The sequence below is a fragment of the Zingiber officinale genome, chromosome 2B (assembly GCF_018446385.1).
Source record: "Zingiber officinale cultivar Zhangliang chromosome 2B, Zo_v1.1, whole genome shotgun sequence".
NCBI classification, from domain to species: domain Eukaryota; kingdom Viridiplantae; phylum Streptophyta; class Magnoliopsida; order Zingiberales; family Zingiberaceae; genus Zingiber; species Zingiber officinale.
The window spans coordinates 154,980,946-154,998,635 of NC_055989.1; the positions used below are offsets into that span (position 1 = coordinate 154,980,946).

Here is a 17,690-nt window from a genome sequence, read left to right on the forward strand (position 1 = left end):
GGGAAAAAAAAAAAAAAATTGAAGACACTGAAACATACACAATCTCATTTAGAGGGTGTTTGGTTAGTGAGTTTGGGAATAAGAGAATGGAATGATAGTAAAAGATAATGTTTGGATTATAGGTTTAGGAATAATAATTTAGAAATGATTTTAAGATTTATAGAAATTAGCCAAGTTCTTCATTTCAGTCATTTAACCAAACACATCCAAAACAAAAACAATCTGAGGACAGAAATACAAACCAAAACAAAGAATTAAAGTAACAAAAACTTCTCTCCAAACACAGATCAAACTGAAATATTTATGGGCAATTGGAGTTTCTTCCAGGACCTCCAAAGTAGAAGTAGTTCCCCCATTGGCCACCACCATGGCCAATCTGCACATTATAGCAGTCGGCTTGCTCAGTGAAGGCAGCAATGCCTGTTGGATCTCTCAAGTTGTTTGATCCATCAACTACTTGGATGTTCCTGAAGTAACTGGATTTGCCGAAGCCTTCTCTGGGAAAGTGGCCACTGCCCATGGCGGTGGAAGTGTGCTCGCCGCCTGGCTCTAAGTTCACAACCTCCCCTCCCCATTCAATCATGGAGGCACACTCCGAGAGGTAGGAGAAGAGGAAGGAAGGCCAGTAGCCAAGCACATGGTCGTTCCCAAATTGTAGCCACCAGTGACCTTCCTTTGGATCCTACTCAAACAATCACCATGTTTAGTCGATGCCATCAGAACTGAAACTAGTTTAACCTAAACCAGTTCAGTTACATAATTGCATGAAAATGACATTATTTAACTACTAATACCTTCCAAACAAGGATACTGATATCATATTGGAAACCTTCATATTTAGAAACAGGGTAGATTGTGGCACCCATTGCAATCTCACTGTTTACTTGAATGAATCCAGAACACAATAAGTTGTAGCAACCTGTTGCTTGGTAAGAATCAGTCTGTAAGTTTCAAACACAAACTGTTAAACAAAAAACAAAACAATGAAACACAGAGCAAATTGAGGTGGATGAAGAAGCTCAAACAATGGCAGGCTTCTTCTACTTTGTGAGTGATGACTTACAGTCCAGTAAGTGAAGAGTCTTGTGTTGTTATCACCATAAAGGTCTGGACTCACCTGATGAATTGTGATCGACACCAGAAGAATCACATCAAGAATGAAGTGCTTGATCAAAGTTCATCAGAAGGATAGTTAATCACCTGCCAGCCAGCTTCAATGCTGTTGAGATCCTCTCCAAAGGAGCCCCCAATGACCCAGACCTGAGACAGACTGAACTCATTCCCCTGCTCAAGCCTTGGCTCCCAGACATTAATGGTCGCCCTTGCTCCATAATATGAATCCCCCTCCACATAAGCAATCGCATGCTGACGACAAGACTTAAAATTCTTACTTACCACTTTACAGAAAATGGCTTCTCTATGTGTGTGTGTACCTGGTGACCACTCTCATCGAGGAGGTCAGGTTGAAGGGACAGTGGATTAGGGGCGGTCCTTTGCAGCTTTCTGCCATATTTCTTCATGGAGCTTGCTCTGAGCAGGTCTTCCTTCTTTGTTCTGCGAACAGGGATAGTGTTTTGGGGACACCTGCCAATGTTGTGCCAGAGCTGGGATCGGGGAGGGGGTTTCTGGTTTGAAGTGATCAGCTTGTTCTCGTCAAGGAGCACTTGTCCTTCTGGGTAATGTGATGGTCTCATCTGGTGAAATCGGCAAAAGTTTTAGGTAGAGTAGAAATGAAGACGAAGAAGGGGAAGAATTAATGGACCTGGATCGTGTGGTTCTTGAGGAAAGGGTGGTCGAAGGCTGGCTGGTGAGATATGTGTACGCAGTCGATGATGTCTCCATCAGGGCTCTGCAAAAATGGAGATGAAATCGTTGAAAGAAGAGAAAAGATACAGAATTAGGTGAAAACGGAACTTGAATTTTAAAATTTTAGACGAAATTGTGTTCTGGAAGGACAGAGGAGGTAAAGGGAGCAACTTTGATGTTCTTGAAGAAATGGAGATAAAATCTTTGATACAAGGAAAAAAAAAAAGAAATAAAGCGAACAAAATTAGGCGACGCATTGAGCATGCAGCTCAAAGGAGCGACCTTGATGCTCTTGACAGCTTGCTTGTTGAGCCTCTTTAGGTGTCTCTGCACCTCCACCCGCCGCGTCGCCGCCGCCGCCTCGGCGCACGATAAGTAGCACACCACCGCTACCACTAGCCACGCAACCCCGAGCCTCGCCCAATCGCTAGACTCCATCCCTCCGCCGCACCCTCAGCTCTCAATATCAAAAAAGTACCTTTTCTTCCTTAAAATTAGCTCCTTTCAGTTGTTTCCTTCCCCGAAGCAAGTCTTCAACTGTCGTCGTCTACGCCATTTGTGTCCAAAACTGAATCTCCCCAAACTTTCCCGACTCTTCGAGTGGAAAGCGAAGCCAAGTGACTAAAAACAGAGCCCACTAGTGCGTGATTGATTCTTCTTGATTCCTAATCAATTCTCAATCAATAGCAGAACTCTGTCTTTTTCTCCTCCCCCCTCAGCTTTTGCGGCAGCGTTACTAAAGTTCCTTCCTGTATACATACGAGTGCATGCCGCTACGTACGGGACGCTCTGAGCCGTCGGTCGACTCACGATCGTCGACGCTCGCAGGCGTAGACGCCATCTAGGCGACCCCAACCACGTGCTGCGCACGTACGGGTCGACAGCTTTATAGGTGGGGGTGGCGTTTTCTGACGCAGGGCAGAGAGGGATGGGCGCCGGTGTTGTTTACGATCTGCAGAGTGTGCAGGGGCTGCTCGCCACCAGTACCGTCTGCGAGCATGATCCTCGGCCATGGCGGATTGATACTCGATGGTGGTGGAGCGATGGATCTGAGGGATAAGGAATTCGAGTGCAGCAACTCCGAGGCGGTCTTTGTTTGACGGCCGACGAAGGGGACGCATGGGGACGTCGGATTCTGCATGGCTGCGCACGCATTTTGAGGCCCATTCGCTGCATCAGTTCGAACGGTAAATATTCAGATCGGACCCTCACATTACGAATTTCAAATTCGGACAACCTCCCTGTCATAAAAAGGAACACATTTTATTTGCGTAGAGGTCAAATAAGCATTTTAAAAAATATTTAGGGGACGTTTGATTAAATGATGGAAATGACTATGAGTATGAGTTTGATAGTAGGATGAAATGAGAATAGGAATAGAAATGAAACCCATCATGTTATATGAGTTTGATTGATTCCCATAAATATAGTAATCATTCCCAAAATGTCATTCCCCAACCCACAATTCAAATATTATCTTTTATTATTATTCCATTCCCTCATTCTTAACTTCATCAACCAAACACCCCTTTAGAGTAATAAGCAAATACCATATAATGTATATACGATCCATTTCCACTTAAATTTAATTTAATAATAAAATTAAAAGTCACATGTACTTTTTGACTATCTTTTACAATCCTTATCTCCATACCACGTGTATGCTTTTTTTAATCTAATTAAAAATTTAGAAAATATAAAGGAAAAAAGTTGGAATGAAAAAGGTGATTGTGATGTGACCTCCTCGCCAATTATTGACAAACCCTAAAATTTATGTTTGACCAACTAATTGGCCATATGAAATTAATGATCCATTTAAGTAGCACTCTATAGTGGATGATGATAATAATTAGTAGAACTTTGTGTTTGATGTGATAATGATTAGATAAGAATTGAGATGGACTAATCATGCCACCTTTATTTTAATTTATTTAAATTTGAATAACTTAATTTGAGATAAAGAGATCACTAGTAACTTTAAATGAAATAAAAAATAATTTAAATTTTAATTGAGAAATTCTCAACAGTATATTTGTTCTTAGTATCATTAATTGTTCAAACGCAGTATAAAATGCGCTGTGTGGATTTAAAACTTTAGAAATTAGAATCATGAAATAAGTTATGAGAAATTTAACTTTGGATAATTTTAGAGTTTAAGTTGGGTAAATGAGGTGTAGAGTCTTCATTTGATATGGATCGACAAGTTGTCATTTGATATTAATTAAAGACAACCATCGAATGAGAGGATTATATTGATCGAAAGAGTGATTTGTAGATGATTCTTATCATTGGTTTAGAAGGCAAACTCACTATCAATTTAATTTGAAATGAGAGAAAAACTCAACTTGCAGTAGAGCTAACAGTCTAAAACCCTTCTCTGCTTACTCTAGATCAAAATAAGACTACAAGGCACACATGTTCTCCTTGTTACCTTGCTAGAAACATATAGTGAATTCATCCTGAACTCGAAATGGAAATGGACATGAAGATTGATGTCCAATGCTTCTCATAAGTAGCAAGTACTATACTTGACTAAAGATTACAATCAGGTTGCTGAAGGCTCATTAAAGAATACATATACAACAATACATTTCCATTAGTCTCATGGTCTCTGTACAATAAGGCAGGTGAACGGCCGAAAATTTTGATGCAAGCAGCAAAAAGACTCGATGTGCAGTTTGCAGATGTTAAGCATCAATGCATAGAGACTTTGTTCTAGTGTGGGCACTTGTGGGTTCGGTGTAGAAGTTCTTTGCCGTGAACATCTGCTCAGGGCTGGCTGGAGAATTCACCATGCAATTTTGATTGCTGAGGGATTGCAAACTGCAATTTCTTGAATGAGTAGGAGTCGTCTTAAGGTTGCCGGGTTCATTCGTGTCACTATAAGGTATGTGGAACGAGTTTCGCTTGCCCAAATGAAAAGACTTCATCAGCTCTCTTTCTTCTGAAGAACCTGTAAAGCTATTTTGTTGGTTAATCTCCTTGTTAGTAGAGTCAGGGGGTGATCGCAGTCCTCCTTTGGATGTTCTCTGCCATTCCATCCAGTAATTCGCGTCGAGCCATTTCAGGTCTGGACTGATGTCAAGTTCATTGGGTGCCACTTTCTGGTAATCAAACTCTGGTGAATCAAGATCTTGTTGCAAAGATTTTTTGGATTTGCTTCTCGAGCAATCATCCATGTGTATGACCTTTTCATCCTTCCCCGACAAGCCTAATTGTTCAGATTCTTCATCAGAGTGATCGAACCTTGACGAAAGACAGCAATCCTCAAGTCCATCAGATTGGCTTGTGGATAGCATAGGCGCTTCCTCGGTGACACAAAGCTCGGTTTCCTCAACTTGGTATGTTATTTCCTCGAACCGGCCATGCATTTCAGCACACTCAAAATGGCAACAGTTGATAGCTTTCATGCTTCTGTTGGATGGATTTTTCACCGAGGCACACTCTACCATTGAACCATAAGAAGAAACATTGGAAGCACAATTGCGGCAAAATCTTGGATTTTCTTCTATGCCGGGGCCTGGCTTCCATTCTGGCACCAGAGAAGCTACCTCTCCATCGATCATGTCAGATATTCTAGTTACTTCATAATCTATTATATCTAACTCCGCTACCATCTCCGTGGCAACGCTCAGTGCAGTATCAGCTTCGATATCAAAGAGAAAATATATGTTTCGTACACAACCTGCATAAAGATCAAAATTTAGCTTCCATTTCTCAGGTAACGATGAAACAAGGCAACAAAATTCCAAGATGTAAATTGTTGTTACCATCTAGATCTGAAATCCGTAGTCTCAAAAAGATGTTCCCATCTTCTTTTCTCTTTCCCTTGATAGTAATATCCACATTTGAATATTGATCATCTTTGTGGCAGTCGAAGAGGCTCATACCGCGTTCTACCATATTGACAACATCATAATCCCAATGATTCTCCAATTCAATTTGGTGCTGTACATTGTTTGACAAATAATTAGTAGCCAAAGACCCATTACTTTGGAAAAGTTCAAGGTAAGGTTCCGTAAGTGTTTGATCCACAAGGCCAATGTCTTTTTCCTCATAATTCGAACCAAGATCAATTTGTAAAAAGGGATCATCGAGAAGCTCCCTAGCAGAAAGCCTCTCGGATGCGGTTGCAAGGCATTTTTCAACAAATACCCTGATCTCGGGATCTTTAACTCGGTACAACGATTCCGGCTTTGTTCCCTGACAGTAAAACAAAGATCACCTTAACTACTTACTCGCCATAACAATTTTCTAAGGTAGTTGTTTCTTACAGAGATAACTTTCTTGTATATCTGAACAGGGTGGGTGCATTCACTGTAAGGGTACTCAAAGGTGACCATTTCCAACACGCACATCCCGAACGAGTAGATGTCCACTAGTTCATTGTATTCCTCCTCATACACCTCCGGCGCCATGAACTCTGGTGTGCCTGTGGATGATTCCAAAAACCATTCCAAACTGGTTACACATTACAACACAAGTTATCAAAAGTCTAGGAACTGGAGATCATCTACAATGATCGTACCAACGCAATGGATAGCATGTGATTTCCGGAGAATGGCGGCAAGGCCGAGATCACCAATCTTGACTTCGCCTTGATTGCCATTAATGAAGATATTGTCACACTTGAGGTCCCTATGGATGATTGGGGGGTCATGGCTGTGGAGATAGAGAAGACCACTAAGAATCTGCCTACACCAATGCTTTACTGCCCTGATGTGAACCCTTCTATGTTTCTGCCTATACCTATCCACATATCGAAAAACCGACCAAAATAACAACAATAATTTAGCGAAAAAGGCAAAAATTTTCAGATCTAAGAACTTACTAAACTTAGAGAGAACAAACAAGCATCAAAATCCACTTACTGCCTTAGAGTGCCTGAGGTGAACAACTCAGTGACAAAATTGATGTTCCTCTCAGTGGCGTCGACCCAAGAGGTGTAGAATTTCATAATGTTCTTGTGCTTCAAGGTCTTGAGGAGGTGAATCTCACAGTAGAGCCTCTCCAGGTTCTCAGGGCTCTGCAGGAAATCATGCAGTTTCACTTGGTTCCAAGCAACCTCAATCCCTTCATACTCATCAAAAGCCCTATAACTAGCAACACCAACAACAAAACCCCAAAAAAGAGGGCAAAAGGTCAGCAAAAGTAGAAGAAAGCCAGATTTAGGTTAAGGAATGCTCATACACTGTCTTGGAAGCGCCCTTGCCGAGGATCTCATTGTACTGCACAAAAACAAGCAAAAAGATGACAACTTTAGCCCCCAAAACTGAAACTTTAGGAGAAATAACCAAAAAAGAAGAAGGAAAAGTGCAGGATTTGAGAAAAGCAACTAGTATTACCCTGCCATATCTGCCTGTGGGATCGACCTCAACGAACTCAAGGTGAGTTGGGTCTTGAGCTCCCCTGCCCATGCTTGTTCTACAGGCTACGGAAGAACGCGAACATGAACATGAACAGGATCACCGACAGGGAGGAGGGGGAGGGACTGGGAATAGTTGGAGAGATGGCATGGCAGCAAGGAATCAAGGTGGAAGATAAGGGAGTGGTGGAATGGGCATAGGGAGCTTCACCAAACAAGAACAAGATTTTGCAATGAATCAAACCACAAGGCTGAGGCTGGGAGAGAGAAAAGAGTTGGCATTGATCCCACAGGACAAGAAAGGACAGACTTTGGGTCCTTTTATTTTCTTCTATAAATATATAATTTATTTTATTTCATATTTGATTTTTTATTGCCACCTTCTTCTTTTCTCTCTATCCACAAAACAATTATTTTAAAAAATATATATAGAAAATGAGGAGATTTTATTTGGGCGAACGTTAAAACAACACCCATTTGTTTTATCGTGGTAAGGGACGGCATATCGAATATTTTTATTTAAATATTATTATAATAATAATTATAATTATGACTGCTAAAATAATACTGAATAAAGATATTTTTATAATAAAAAATATAATAAAATATTTGATGTTTTAAAAAAAAAAAAATGGAATGTCATAATAAAAATAAAGAATATCTTTTTTTTATCTACTTTATTTTAGTACGATTTTCACTTCCCCGCTTTCTTAAAAATTTCAAAATTTTCTATTTGAAAATCCAGTATTTTAACATGAATACCATCTCATTAATGAGATAATAGCGTGAGATAAATTAATTTTCTAAATTCATAGTAGAATTTTTTTTGTTTTCCAAAACTAAGATTAGGATGGTAATATTAAAAATTTTAATATATCATACATCAAGTATCAAAAAAAAAATATTGAATTAATATATTAAAATTTTTGATATGATATTATATCATACTAAAAAATTTCGATATAATTTCAATAATTTTAATATAATATCATGATATTTTTTTATATATTGAAATTTTTGATATGATATAAGAGCATAATAATAAAGAAAAAAAATACATAGAAATAAAAATAAATCGCTAATAATCCTTGATGTATATCCGCGTATGTTAGTGGCTGCTGTCTAACACCATTTGCTATTCCACGCCGCGCCATTAACGCACTAAATTCCAAAATTAATATTTTTTTATTACTAAATATTTAATAATTGGTGGATTTGCCACGGTAGAAAGTTTAGTGACATGTCAAAGTCAAAGATTCATTTTCCACACTTCTAGAACGTAAGAAAATATAAGTCAGAGCACACATGTTCTGAATTTTGGTAAAAAATTTGATCTATTTTTTTTTTAAATTATTTTCACGCGTGGTTCCATTTCAACAAGTACGGCCCGAGTGGAGTTTGACGTAATTACGTCAATAAATTTTAAAATTAATTTTCAAGTGATGTAAAATATTTGATACATTATCTTCTCGTACAAAGGATTAGTGCACTAAATAAATATTTCTCATAATTTATCGGATGAGTCCTAAGATAACTGACAATTTATTTTTTAAAAAGAAATTTGGTCAATTAATTCAGATCATATATAATTCTGTTTGACTGTTACAAGAAATGTGATCATTCGTTGACTAGCATAGATTTTTCATTTTGAATTATATATGTTTATTAGAAGGTCTACTAAGAATTAACATTTAAATTAATTATTAATTATACAAAAATTAAAATAAAACTCAAATTACATATTATATTATTGTACAACAGATTAATTAATAAATCAGTGGGGAAAAATATTTTTTGAATGGTGAAATGTAAATTTGGAATAGGGAACGCGGGACCATATCTTTAGATCCGATTTGAGTTTGGATTCGGATTCGATGGATAGCATGCCATGTTCGGGAACCAAGGATCATTGGCTTGTGCTACGACCAGTATTGCGACTGCATTAGTGTCTTTAACCTCCATTTACTTGGAACGGAAATTTTTTTTCTCATTTTTCGAATAGTCAAAGCAACGTTTCATTTTAATTTTTTTATCAAAAAGACATTTCATCATATAAAATGTTAGAGATACCTCTTGTACATGCATCTATCTAGGGGTGTAATCGATCCGAGTCAAGTTGAGCCAAACTCTTGAATATTTAAGTTTGACTTGTTTATAATCGAGCTGAGCTGGAACTTTATTTAATGAATATATTCATGACTCACGAACTTATTCGAACTTTTATCGAACTTAAACGAGCATAATAAATATAAATTATAGATTTAAATATTCATTAAAAGCTAAATTATATATTTAGAGAAAATTATAATATTTTTATTAAAATTTATAATTTTATTCTAATAAATAAATTTAATAGAGTGTAAAATCTATAAATTTAATATCAAATTATTATTTTTTATTTAAAAATTGATTCATGAGCTTAACGAACATGTTCACAAGCTAACAAACCGAATATTATGAAGCTTGAGTTTAGTTTGTTTATCTTAATTAGTCTCATTAAACGAGCTTTTATCGAATCGAGCTTCGAATAGCTCATGAGTGGCTTGGTTCATTTACACCTCTACATCCATCTGACACGTACAATGCCCCTTTTTTCCTTCCTAAATTTCGTCGCATTATAGCATTAACGGGAACGTAGCTACCACAACTATAATAATAGTTATAGTAGTTACGAACAAGCAAATATTACAACTGCAATCAATGCACAAGAGGAATCAAAAATTGATTTTTTAATTGAGAAAAGAGTGACAATTCTGTAAACAAGTTACTTGCTCAGAAATCTTAAGTCTAAATCCGTATTAGTTGATGAATTTTTATTATGTGTATGTTACCGCGAGTGATTCGTTAAGTAATTAAATAGTTATGATATATTACTTATGATATTCTCTTCTCTAACTTAACTTGATGAGATAATTAAGAAATTAACTTCATAATTAGTATATATCTATCGCATCAACGTCTTTATAACACTACTAAAAGAAGAAAAACATTAATACTCTATTTCCTTCTAGGTACCGAAAATTTTACCTTACAACTAACTTTCGCCTTGAAAATTCACCGGCACAACTACTTTCCAATAATGAATTGAATCAATTTGCAAATAAAAATGCAAAATCCTTCCAATATTGATCCTGAAAATCTATCACCGGAAATCCTTTGATTCTACAACCATTCATTGGAGGAACCGAAAGTTACAGTTATTATGTTTTTGTAGTTATTACAACACAGTTTGTTACTTGATTGTAACAGTTACAAATTTTAAACGTGATCGAATTTAAGTAGAAAAATAAGCGTGAATATACATGCAGCGCATCGAAAGACCGTGACATTTTATAAGGGGAGTGAGGTATCCTTTTATAAAAAAATTAAAATAAAGTGATAATTCCGTAAAAGAATTTATAAATCAATCCGTTCATTATTTGATAATAAGTAAACAGGTGAAAGGATAAGTAATTCATACTTCTTTATGAACTAAATAGCGGAAAACTTTGTATGTGGAAAACTTTCCGTACTAAAAACTTTCCTTAGTTTTTTCAATCCATCAATAATTAATTTAATAATTATGATATGTTAAATTCATCATCCTTAATTGTAACAGCTACAAAATCTTAATTGATACAACATAATTTTATTATTCAATTGTGGTTATTACGCTTTTGTAATTATTACAACACGGTTTGCTGCTCGATTGTAGCAGTCATAGTTTTTAAACGTGACTAAATTTAAGTAGAAAATAAGATAGGAATGTACATGCAACGCATCAAAGACATCCGTGTCATTTTATAAGGGAGTGAGGTATCCTTCTATAAAAAAAATTAAAATTAAGTGATAATTTAAAAAAACTAGAGCGCCCCATGATTTTTACCTTAAAAACTTTTCAATGTCTATTTCGGCAAATAAAATGAATTACTCATCCTCTCACTTGTTTATCTGTTATAAAAAAAAAATAAGATGGATAAAATTAACTTTTTTCCTTGGATATTTTTTTTATATGTCTAAATCAGATCTCTTCTCCTCCGTTTCCATGTATCACATATTTATTCTCTTTTTTTTTTCTTCCTATTTTGTCTTTTTGTTTTTTTTCTTCTTCTTTTCCATAGAATATTAGGATTCTTATATTTTCCTTTCTTTAACTTTTCTCCTCCTTTTCCTTATTTGTTTTTGTTTCAATTCCTTTCCCTCCTCAGTCCACACAGATAAATATAAATTATAAATATTGAGAAGACAAAATAAAACTACTATAAAAATTTAAAAAAAAAATCAAAGAGATAAAGTTTCAGCAGAAATAGTAGACAAAAAAAATCAACCCAACAAAATTTTGATAATAAAATTGTGAATAAAAGTTATATATATGAAAAATATGCGTTCAGGTATAATAGAGATCAAATAAAAGATCTCTTCAGTAAAAAATAAAAAATAAAAATTAAAAAACTCTACTGTAGAACTAAAATCTTGTTTACTTGGGCTGAAGGAAGGATAATGAGGAGAAAAGTTGGACTTGTTTAGTTAGATAAAGAGAGAGGAATACTGCATAATGAACATATCTATCACTCAAGGAACATGTGTTGCAATTTCCTTTATGCAATTTGTGGTCCATGAGCACAATAAAACTAGTGACGGATGCTGAGTCAATTGTCTAGATATAGCTTCTGAAATATGAATGACTTGCTTGTCAATCTTCTCAAGTTTGTGAGTTGAGTTCAGTTAAGAACAGAAAGTAGTTTTCATCAAATAAATATAATAAATTTTATATCTTGAACCATTTAGTAAGAGAATAAACAAATGATATATTCATCAACTCTATATACTTTGCATAGATATGAGGATTTGTTGTCGATTCACTAGGAATCATGTTGATGAAGATTATATTGTAAGTTTTTCAATTACAATTTCCATCCAAACTATGGTTAATTACTAGTTTCACTGATTTCATCAGATATGATGATACTCTTTCTGAAAATTGGAGAACAAATTAAAGGACATACAGATAAGAAAATTTCATACCACTATAGCTGATTGTAGGATCCTCGAATAAGCGAGTTGAAATTCCAGATTCTTCAAAGACAGCATCAGACCAATCACATTGAAGAAGATGAAGAAAAGTTAATCAATCGTTAATGCTATGTTTACTCTCGAGTGTGGACACTACAAGAAAACAGGGCTTCAGAAACGAAAAATTCTGTCTTTGAAAGTCATTTTTCTGTTTCTAAAGAAAGTTTGAAACAAAATATTCCGTCTCAAAAATCCGTTACTGAAAGCCCCGTAGCTAATTTTGAGACGAAAATATTCCGTCTCTAATTTCATAAACAGATTAAAAAATTGTTTACGAAGCTGTTTTTAATTTGATTAAATAAAATTAATTTCAAATACAAATTTTGTTTCTAATTTTGTTTTAAATATATCATTAGGTGTTTATCAATCCATTTATAATCTTGTTTATAAATCCACATATAAATTTATTTCCAAATTTATCACTAATTTTATCTATATTTCATATCAACATATTATTTTGCAATAAACAATCATAAATTCAAAAATATTAAAAACAACTAATTTTTAAATTCAAAGTACAATACAATTGCCATTGAGATAAATAAATATTCACATCGTCTTGAGATATATGCAATCAAACATTACTATTTCAATTTCCTTTTCCTTTTAATAATTTCTTCCTCCATCCTCTTGCTAGTAGAACATGCATATCTTCAAGTTCTTGTGATAATTCTTTGTTCTTCTCATCAGAGCAAATATGTTAAAACTTTAATTCTTCGATCTTCCAAGCTCTAAAGTGTCGATTGCATTGAAATTCATACACCCTCCCCTTACACAAGTCACCCAGATCATATTATTGTAGCTAATCTGTCGCCATCTAGCAAATTTGCCATCCACTACATGACATCATGATTGAAGATTGAATGAATAAGGAGTAGCATGATCATCAACATTTTGTCTCTCTTTATTGTTTCTGTTCATATTACAAGAACTTATATTAGTCTAATAAATATAAAAACAAACAAATAAGATATACATGTGAAATAGATAAAACTTTAAGATGGTTACCTGAGTTGCAGTTTGTTGCTGGTTAACATTACTAACATTGCCACTTTTTTTTGCACCGGCACCAACATAATCTCCAATTCCGCTACTAGTGGCAACACTAGCAACCTAATTTTACAACATAAACATAAAAAATCAAAGTAATTAAGAAAAATTCATGTTACTTAATTTCATATACTTACTTTGACAATGCTTGTAAGAATATAAGATTACTTCACATATTTTGGCATAGTTCCTTGTTTGTGCTGGAAATTTCTGAACTCCTTCTTCATACTCTAGTACAAGCCTTCCGTCCTAAACAGATAACTTCTTTAAGAGCGAAGTTAGAAGAATACTTTTTCAATGTAAAAGTATATGTACAACAAATGATAAAAAAAAAAAAATAAGATGCATAGGACATTACTGTTATAACAGAATGATTATAAAGATTCATGAAGATGAATGGCCAAGCTAATCAGGTTATCAAGCTAAATGTGATAGTTAAAACCTCCAGATAATACATTTGTCTCTACATTAGAACATGTACACACGAATCTACAAATCTTGTGAGAATGAATATGGAAATTCAGTGATGATGAATGCACCTCTTGATGTCCTTTTGCACGAGGAGGCACTTGCAGAAGAGGTGCCCCTTCTGACAACAAAGAGGATCGATGAGGAGCTTGAGGTAGAGACAACAGGCGTTAAAAGGAGATTCATGGAACAATTGAAGTAAAGAGAAGAAGATTCATGGAACAAAACAACTATTACCTCATTAAACAGATTAGGGCTTTTGGAGATGGAGTTAAAGAGGCACCTCATCGCCGGTCGTGAAGGAGACGAAGGCTAGACGAGGATGATCTCTCGAAGTCTATCGCTTGAGTGCCGAAAGCGAAGGAGATGAAGGATAGACCGAGAAGATCTGTCGGAGTCGAATTGATTGCCTGAGTGCTGGAGGAGGGAAGTAGAGAAAGAAGGGGGTCGGGGCTGCTTCTTGGAGAAGGAAGGGCTACATTTTTGTTGATCTCTGCAGTGCTGGAGGAGGGAAGCAGAGAAAGAAGAGGGTCGGCGACGTCTGTGACGATTTGTCGGAGTTGAATCGAAGGGCTCGAGGTCAAGGGCTTAGGGCAAGGGCCAGCGCTGTTTCTGTCGAAGGCAAGAGCTACGTTTTTTATAAAAATTAATTTTTTTTCATCTTAATTTTAATTAAATTTTAAATAAATTTTTGATAAAAACTATACGATTTCAAATTCTATTTATAATCTATATTTATTTTTATTTATAAATTTTATCATAAATTCATTTTAATTTTTATCTTATTTTTTTTTAATATTATATTTTATAAACAGACTATTAATTCCGTAGCAAATTCAAGTCAAATTTACATGAATCTAAAATAGATTTTATATCCATAAAAAAATATCTTTAATTTATATAAATTTAAAACAGGTTTTCATTTGTCTCAATTTTTCATTAAATTTTAAACAAGTTTTTTTGATAGAAATTATACCGTTTCAAATCTTGCTTGTAATCCGTATTTATTTTTGTTTATAAAAATTTATTTATAGTTCCGTCTCAAATTCATTTCAATTTTTGTCTCAATTTATTTTTAAAATATTATATTTTATTAAATTGAAATGGATTAGTAATTGTGTAGTAAATCTGTCTCAAATTGGCCTAAATCAGAGACAGATTTTAATTCCGTTTTAAAAATCTGTTTCTGAAGCCCTGTTTTTTTGTAGTGGGATGAGGAAAGGAAAAGAATCAACGATAGAAAGTTATCTTTGGAGGAAGAGAAAATAAAGGGTGAAGAAATCTTTTTCTTTACACACTTGTTTACCTTGATAGAGGAAGGTGAATACTTATGATGTAATTTTGTAAATAAAAAGGGTGCATGCGTCATTTTTTTGGTACATAGTGTAATTTTGTGAGTTAAAAATGCTACATGCGTCATTTTTTTTGGTATATGGTGTAATTTTGTGAATGCAAAAGGGGTACATGCGTCATTTTTTTTTCCATCCGTTGCTTTCCGTCCGATTTTGAAGTGATCGATTTTGGCTCTAAAATTATCCGCTGATGGATTGCGTTACTTTTCTTTCGGAAAATTTTAATGAAGTAAACGGTGGAAACTTTTCCACCGTGGAAACTTTTCCTTAATTTTACTTTCCACTCTCCCAAGTAAACAGAGCCTAAGTGCTTATGATAGATGAAAATGATTGATCTGAAGGGTAATTAGAAGGTGTCATATGGATAAAAAAGGTTAATAACCCTGCTGAAATGGTGATTCCAACAAAGGAAAAACCGAGTCGACCTTCGACTCCTTGGGTACCCTATGTCATTCGTATCCTGACTCCTTGACTATTTCAGAATTATTTCACGAAGAAGATAATACTCACATGGATTTCGAAATTCAGAATTATTTCAGAAAGAAGATAATGCTCACGAAGATTTTAAGATTCAAAATTGTTTCAGAAAAAAAGATAGACATGAATAAACCTCAGATTATTTAAAAAGTTAAGTAATGATATTGTGAAGAAGGGGACATAAGGAAAGAGTTTGTTTTCTCCCTTTATAAAAGATACATGCATATATACATTTAAGATGTAATGCCCATCTTCTTCTGTATTTTCTAACTTGTAGCAGTCGTTATAATCCTCTTTTTTTTTTTTGTTTACTTTCGTCCAGACTTATAGAATAATGTCATCATCCTCATTGTCATTTAGCGATTGACGATTAAGTTGCCATCAAAGTCAACTCATTGGTCATTCAAGATCAAGGATGATTACAAAATGCAGCAATTGTTATGTCCTTAAGCAAGAGATGATAGGATGATGAAAAGGATTTATCAAGCTGTTTGAAAGATTTCATAAGGGAATTAGCCAACACATATATCATGTATTCCTTGAGCAATCATTGAAGATGTCCACACAAGAAATGTGCTTTAATGGTGACATCTTCAGCAGAAATGAATTTTTCCCCCAAGCTCACAATACAGACAAATAGACTAAGAACATCAGGGTTTGTTTTCTTCTTGTAGCATGTATTTAACATGTCAAATATGAAAAGATTCGACATCAGTGGAGAAAAAAAAAAAAAAAAAAGTAGTTTGGAAGGAGAAATAATCAGCCTATTATTTAACAAGGGAGCTAACCCTCTCTTTGGATAGAGTGAGAGAAGGTTAACAGAAGGGGAAGGAAGGGGAAGTGAGGGAAACTAAAGTATTTAACTTTTCTTTGTTTAGGAGGGATGGAAGGTTCATTAATGTAACATGTGTTACTTTGTTTTGGAGGAAAAGAAGAAAAATGAAGGTTAAATAGATAAAGTTACAAAAATACTCTTATTTTTTAAATTAGAAAATTTTCATAATATTAATATTTATTTTATAAATATAAATTAGATATTTTTAATAATAAAATTAATTTTTTATATTATCATTTAAATTAGCTATTTTTTTAATAAAAAATTAATTTTTTTATACTATTCATAATAAAACAATGGAATTACCGATAATAATTAAATGAAAAATAATGAAAATAATGATTTTAGAAATCTTAAATAAAAAATTTTGAAAGATAACGCTGATAACGAGAATTCCTATTCTTTAAAAACTTATTAAATTTTGATGAAAAAATTAAAAAATAATAGATATTCTCTTAAATTTTGATGATAAAAATAGTTTTTCCCTTCAATTCAATTAGAAGACGTGTCGGATCCCCTCCTCTAATAATCTGGTAGCAAGCGAGCTGTGAAGAAGGCGAGGAAATTGAACTCCGACGACATAGTAAAATTAGAAATTGAAATATTTCTTAAACTATTAAGAACAGGGATAGAATTGGAATAAAAAATATTTTATTTTCCTTTCCCCTTCCTTACACCCCAATTCGGGGTGTAAGAAAATCTTTCTTTTCATGGGTAACGAAGATTAAAGTTTACCCTTCTTTACTTTTTCTTCCCTTTCCTCACTCCTTCCCAAACAAGGTTCAAAATTTTCCTTCCTCTTACTTTCCCTTCATTCCCCTTCCCTCACCTCCTCCCAAACAGACCATAAAAGTCATATGAAAAATAAACTTTTCAAATATGAATGCCAAGAAAATGTCAATTTTTTCGACGTCAGTTGAAAAAACAAAGGTAATTTGTGCACACGATCATAGTCCTCTGGATGAATGTGAGCCGTCGAGTATTTTAATTAGTGTGTCAAAATTATAAAATTACATCTTTATTTATCTAATATTAAACAGAAAATTAAATCATTTTTAGAAATTAGAAATAAATTATAAGCTCGTTTAGATTTTGATTTGTTCGATACCAAAACATTGATGATAATTTTATTTCCTTTTTTCTCGTATTTCCCTCCAAAAAAAGTAGATCCGCTACCTTAGCGGCCCCTAGTGCCGGTCCCACGGATATGGAGGGAGGTTCATGCAGGTTCACAGGCCATAGGCGCATGGCGGGGTAAACTCCAGGTCGTCAGTTCCTGAGAATC

General features: G+C 34.5%; 2 protein-coding genes and 1 long non-coding RNA gene across 7 annotated transcripts; all 3 read right to left on the reverse strand.

Annotated features, from left to right (window-relative positions):
• Positions 1-137: 137 nt before the first annotated feature.
• Positions 138-2,543, reverse strand: LOC122048013. Its single transcript, XM_042609606.1, has 7 exons — positions 2,089-2,543; positions 1,763-1,849; positions 1,434-1,694; positions 1,201-1,365; positions 1,064-1,117; positions 795-941; positions 138-682 (listed from the first exon to the last, which is right to left on the reverse strand). Exons 1-7 carry the CDS (start codon positions 2,242-2,244, stop codon positions 302-304), a joined length of 1,251 nt encoding a protein of 416 aa, XP_042465540.1. The 5' UTR covers positions 2,245-2,543; the 3' UTR covers positions 138-301.
• Positions 2,544-4,266: 1,723 nt separating this feature from the next.
• Positions 4,267-7,468, reverse strand: LOC122048014 (probable serine/threonine-protein kinase WNK9). The gene is made up of 7 exons (XM_042609608.1): positions 7,152-7,468; positions 6,997-7,034; positions 6,678-6,905; positions 6,335-6,555; positions 6,081-6,238; positions 5,577-6,009; positions 4,267-5,491 (listed from the first exon to the last, which is right to left on the reverse strand). The coding sequence occupies exons 1-7, from the start codon at positions 7,221-7,223 to the stop codon at positions 4,494-4,496; spliced, it is 2,148 nt and encodes a 715-aa protein (XP_042465542.1). The 5' UTR covers positions 7,224-7,468; the 3' UTR covers positions 4,267-4,493.
• A 5,242-nt stretch (positions 7,469-12,710) lies between these two features.
• Positions 12,711-14,350, reverse strand: LOC122048015. 5 transcript variants are annotated; one of them, XR_006130710.1, is made up of 5 exons: positions 13,979-14,350; positions 13,813-13,862; positions 13,411-13,534; positions 13,232-13,336; positions 12,711-13,136 (listed from the first exon to the last, which is right to left on the reverse strand). It is a non-coding gene; the product is annotated as an uncharacterized LOC122048015 (long non-coding RNA). The 5 variants fall into 5 exon arrangements; XR_006130709.1 differs by having other exon boundaries at positions 13,411-13,537; XR_006130711.1 differs by having other exon boundaries at positions 13,411-13,522; positions 13,813-13,889.
• Positions 14,351-17,690: the final 3,340 nt, after the last annotated feature.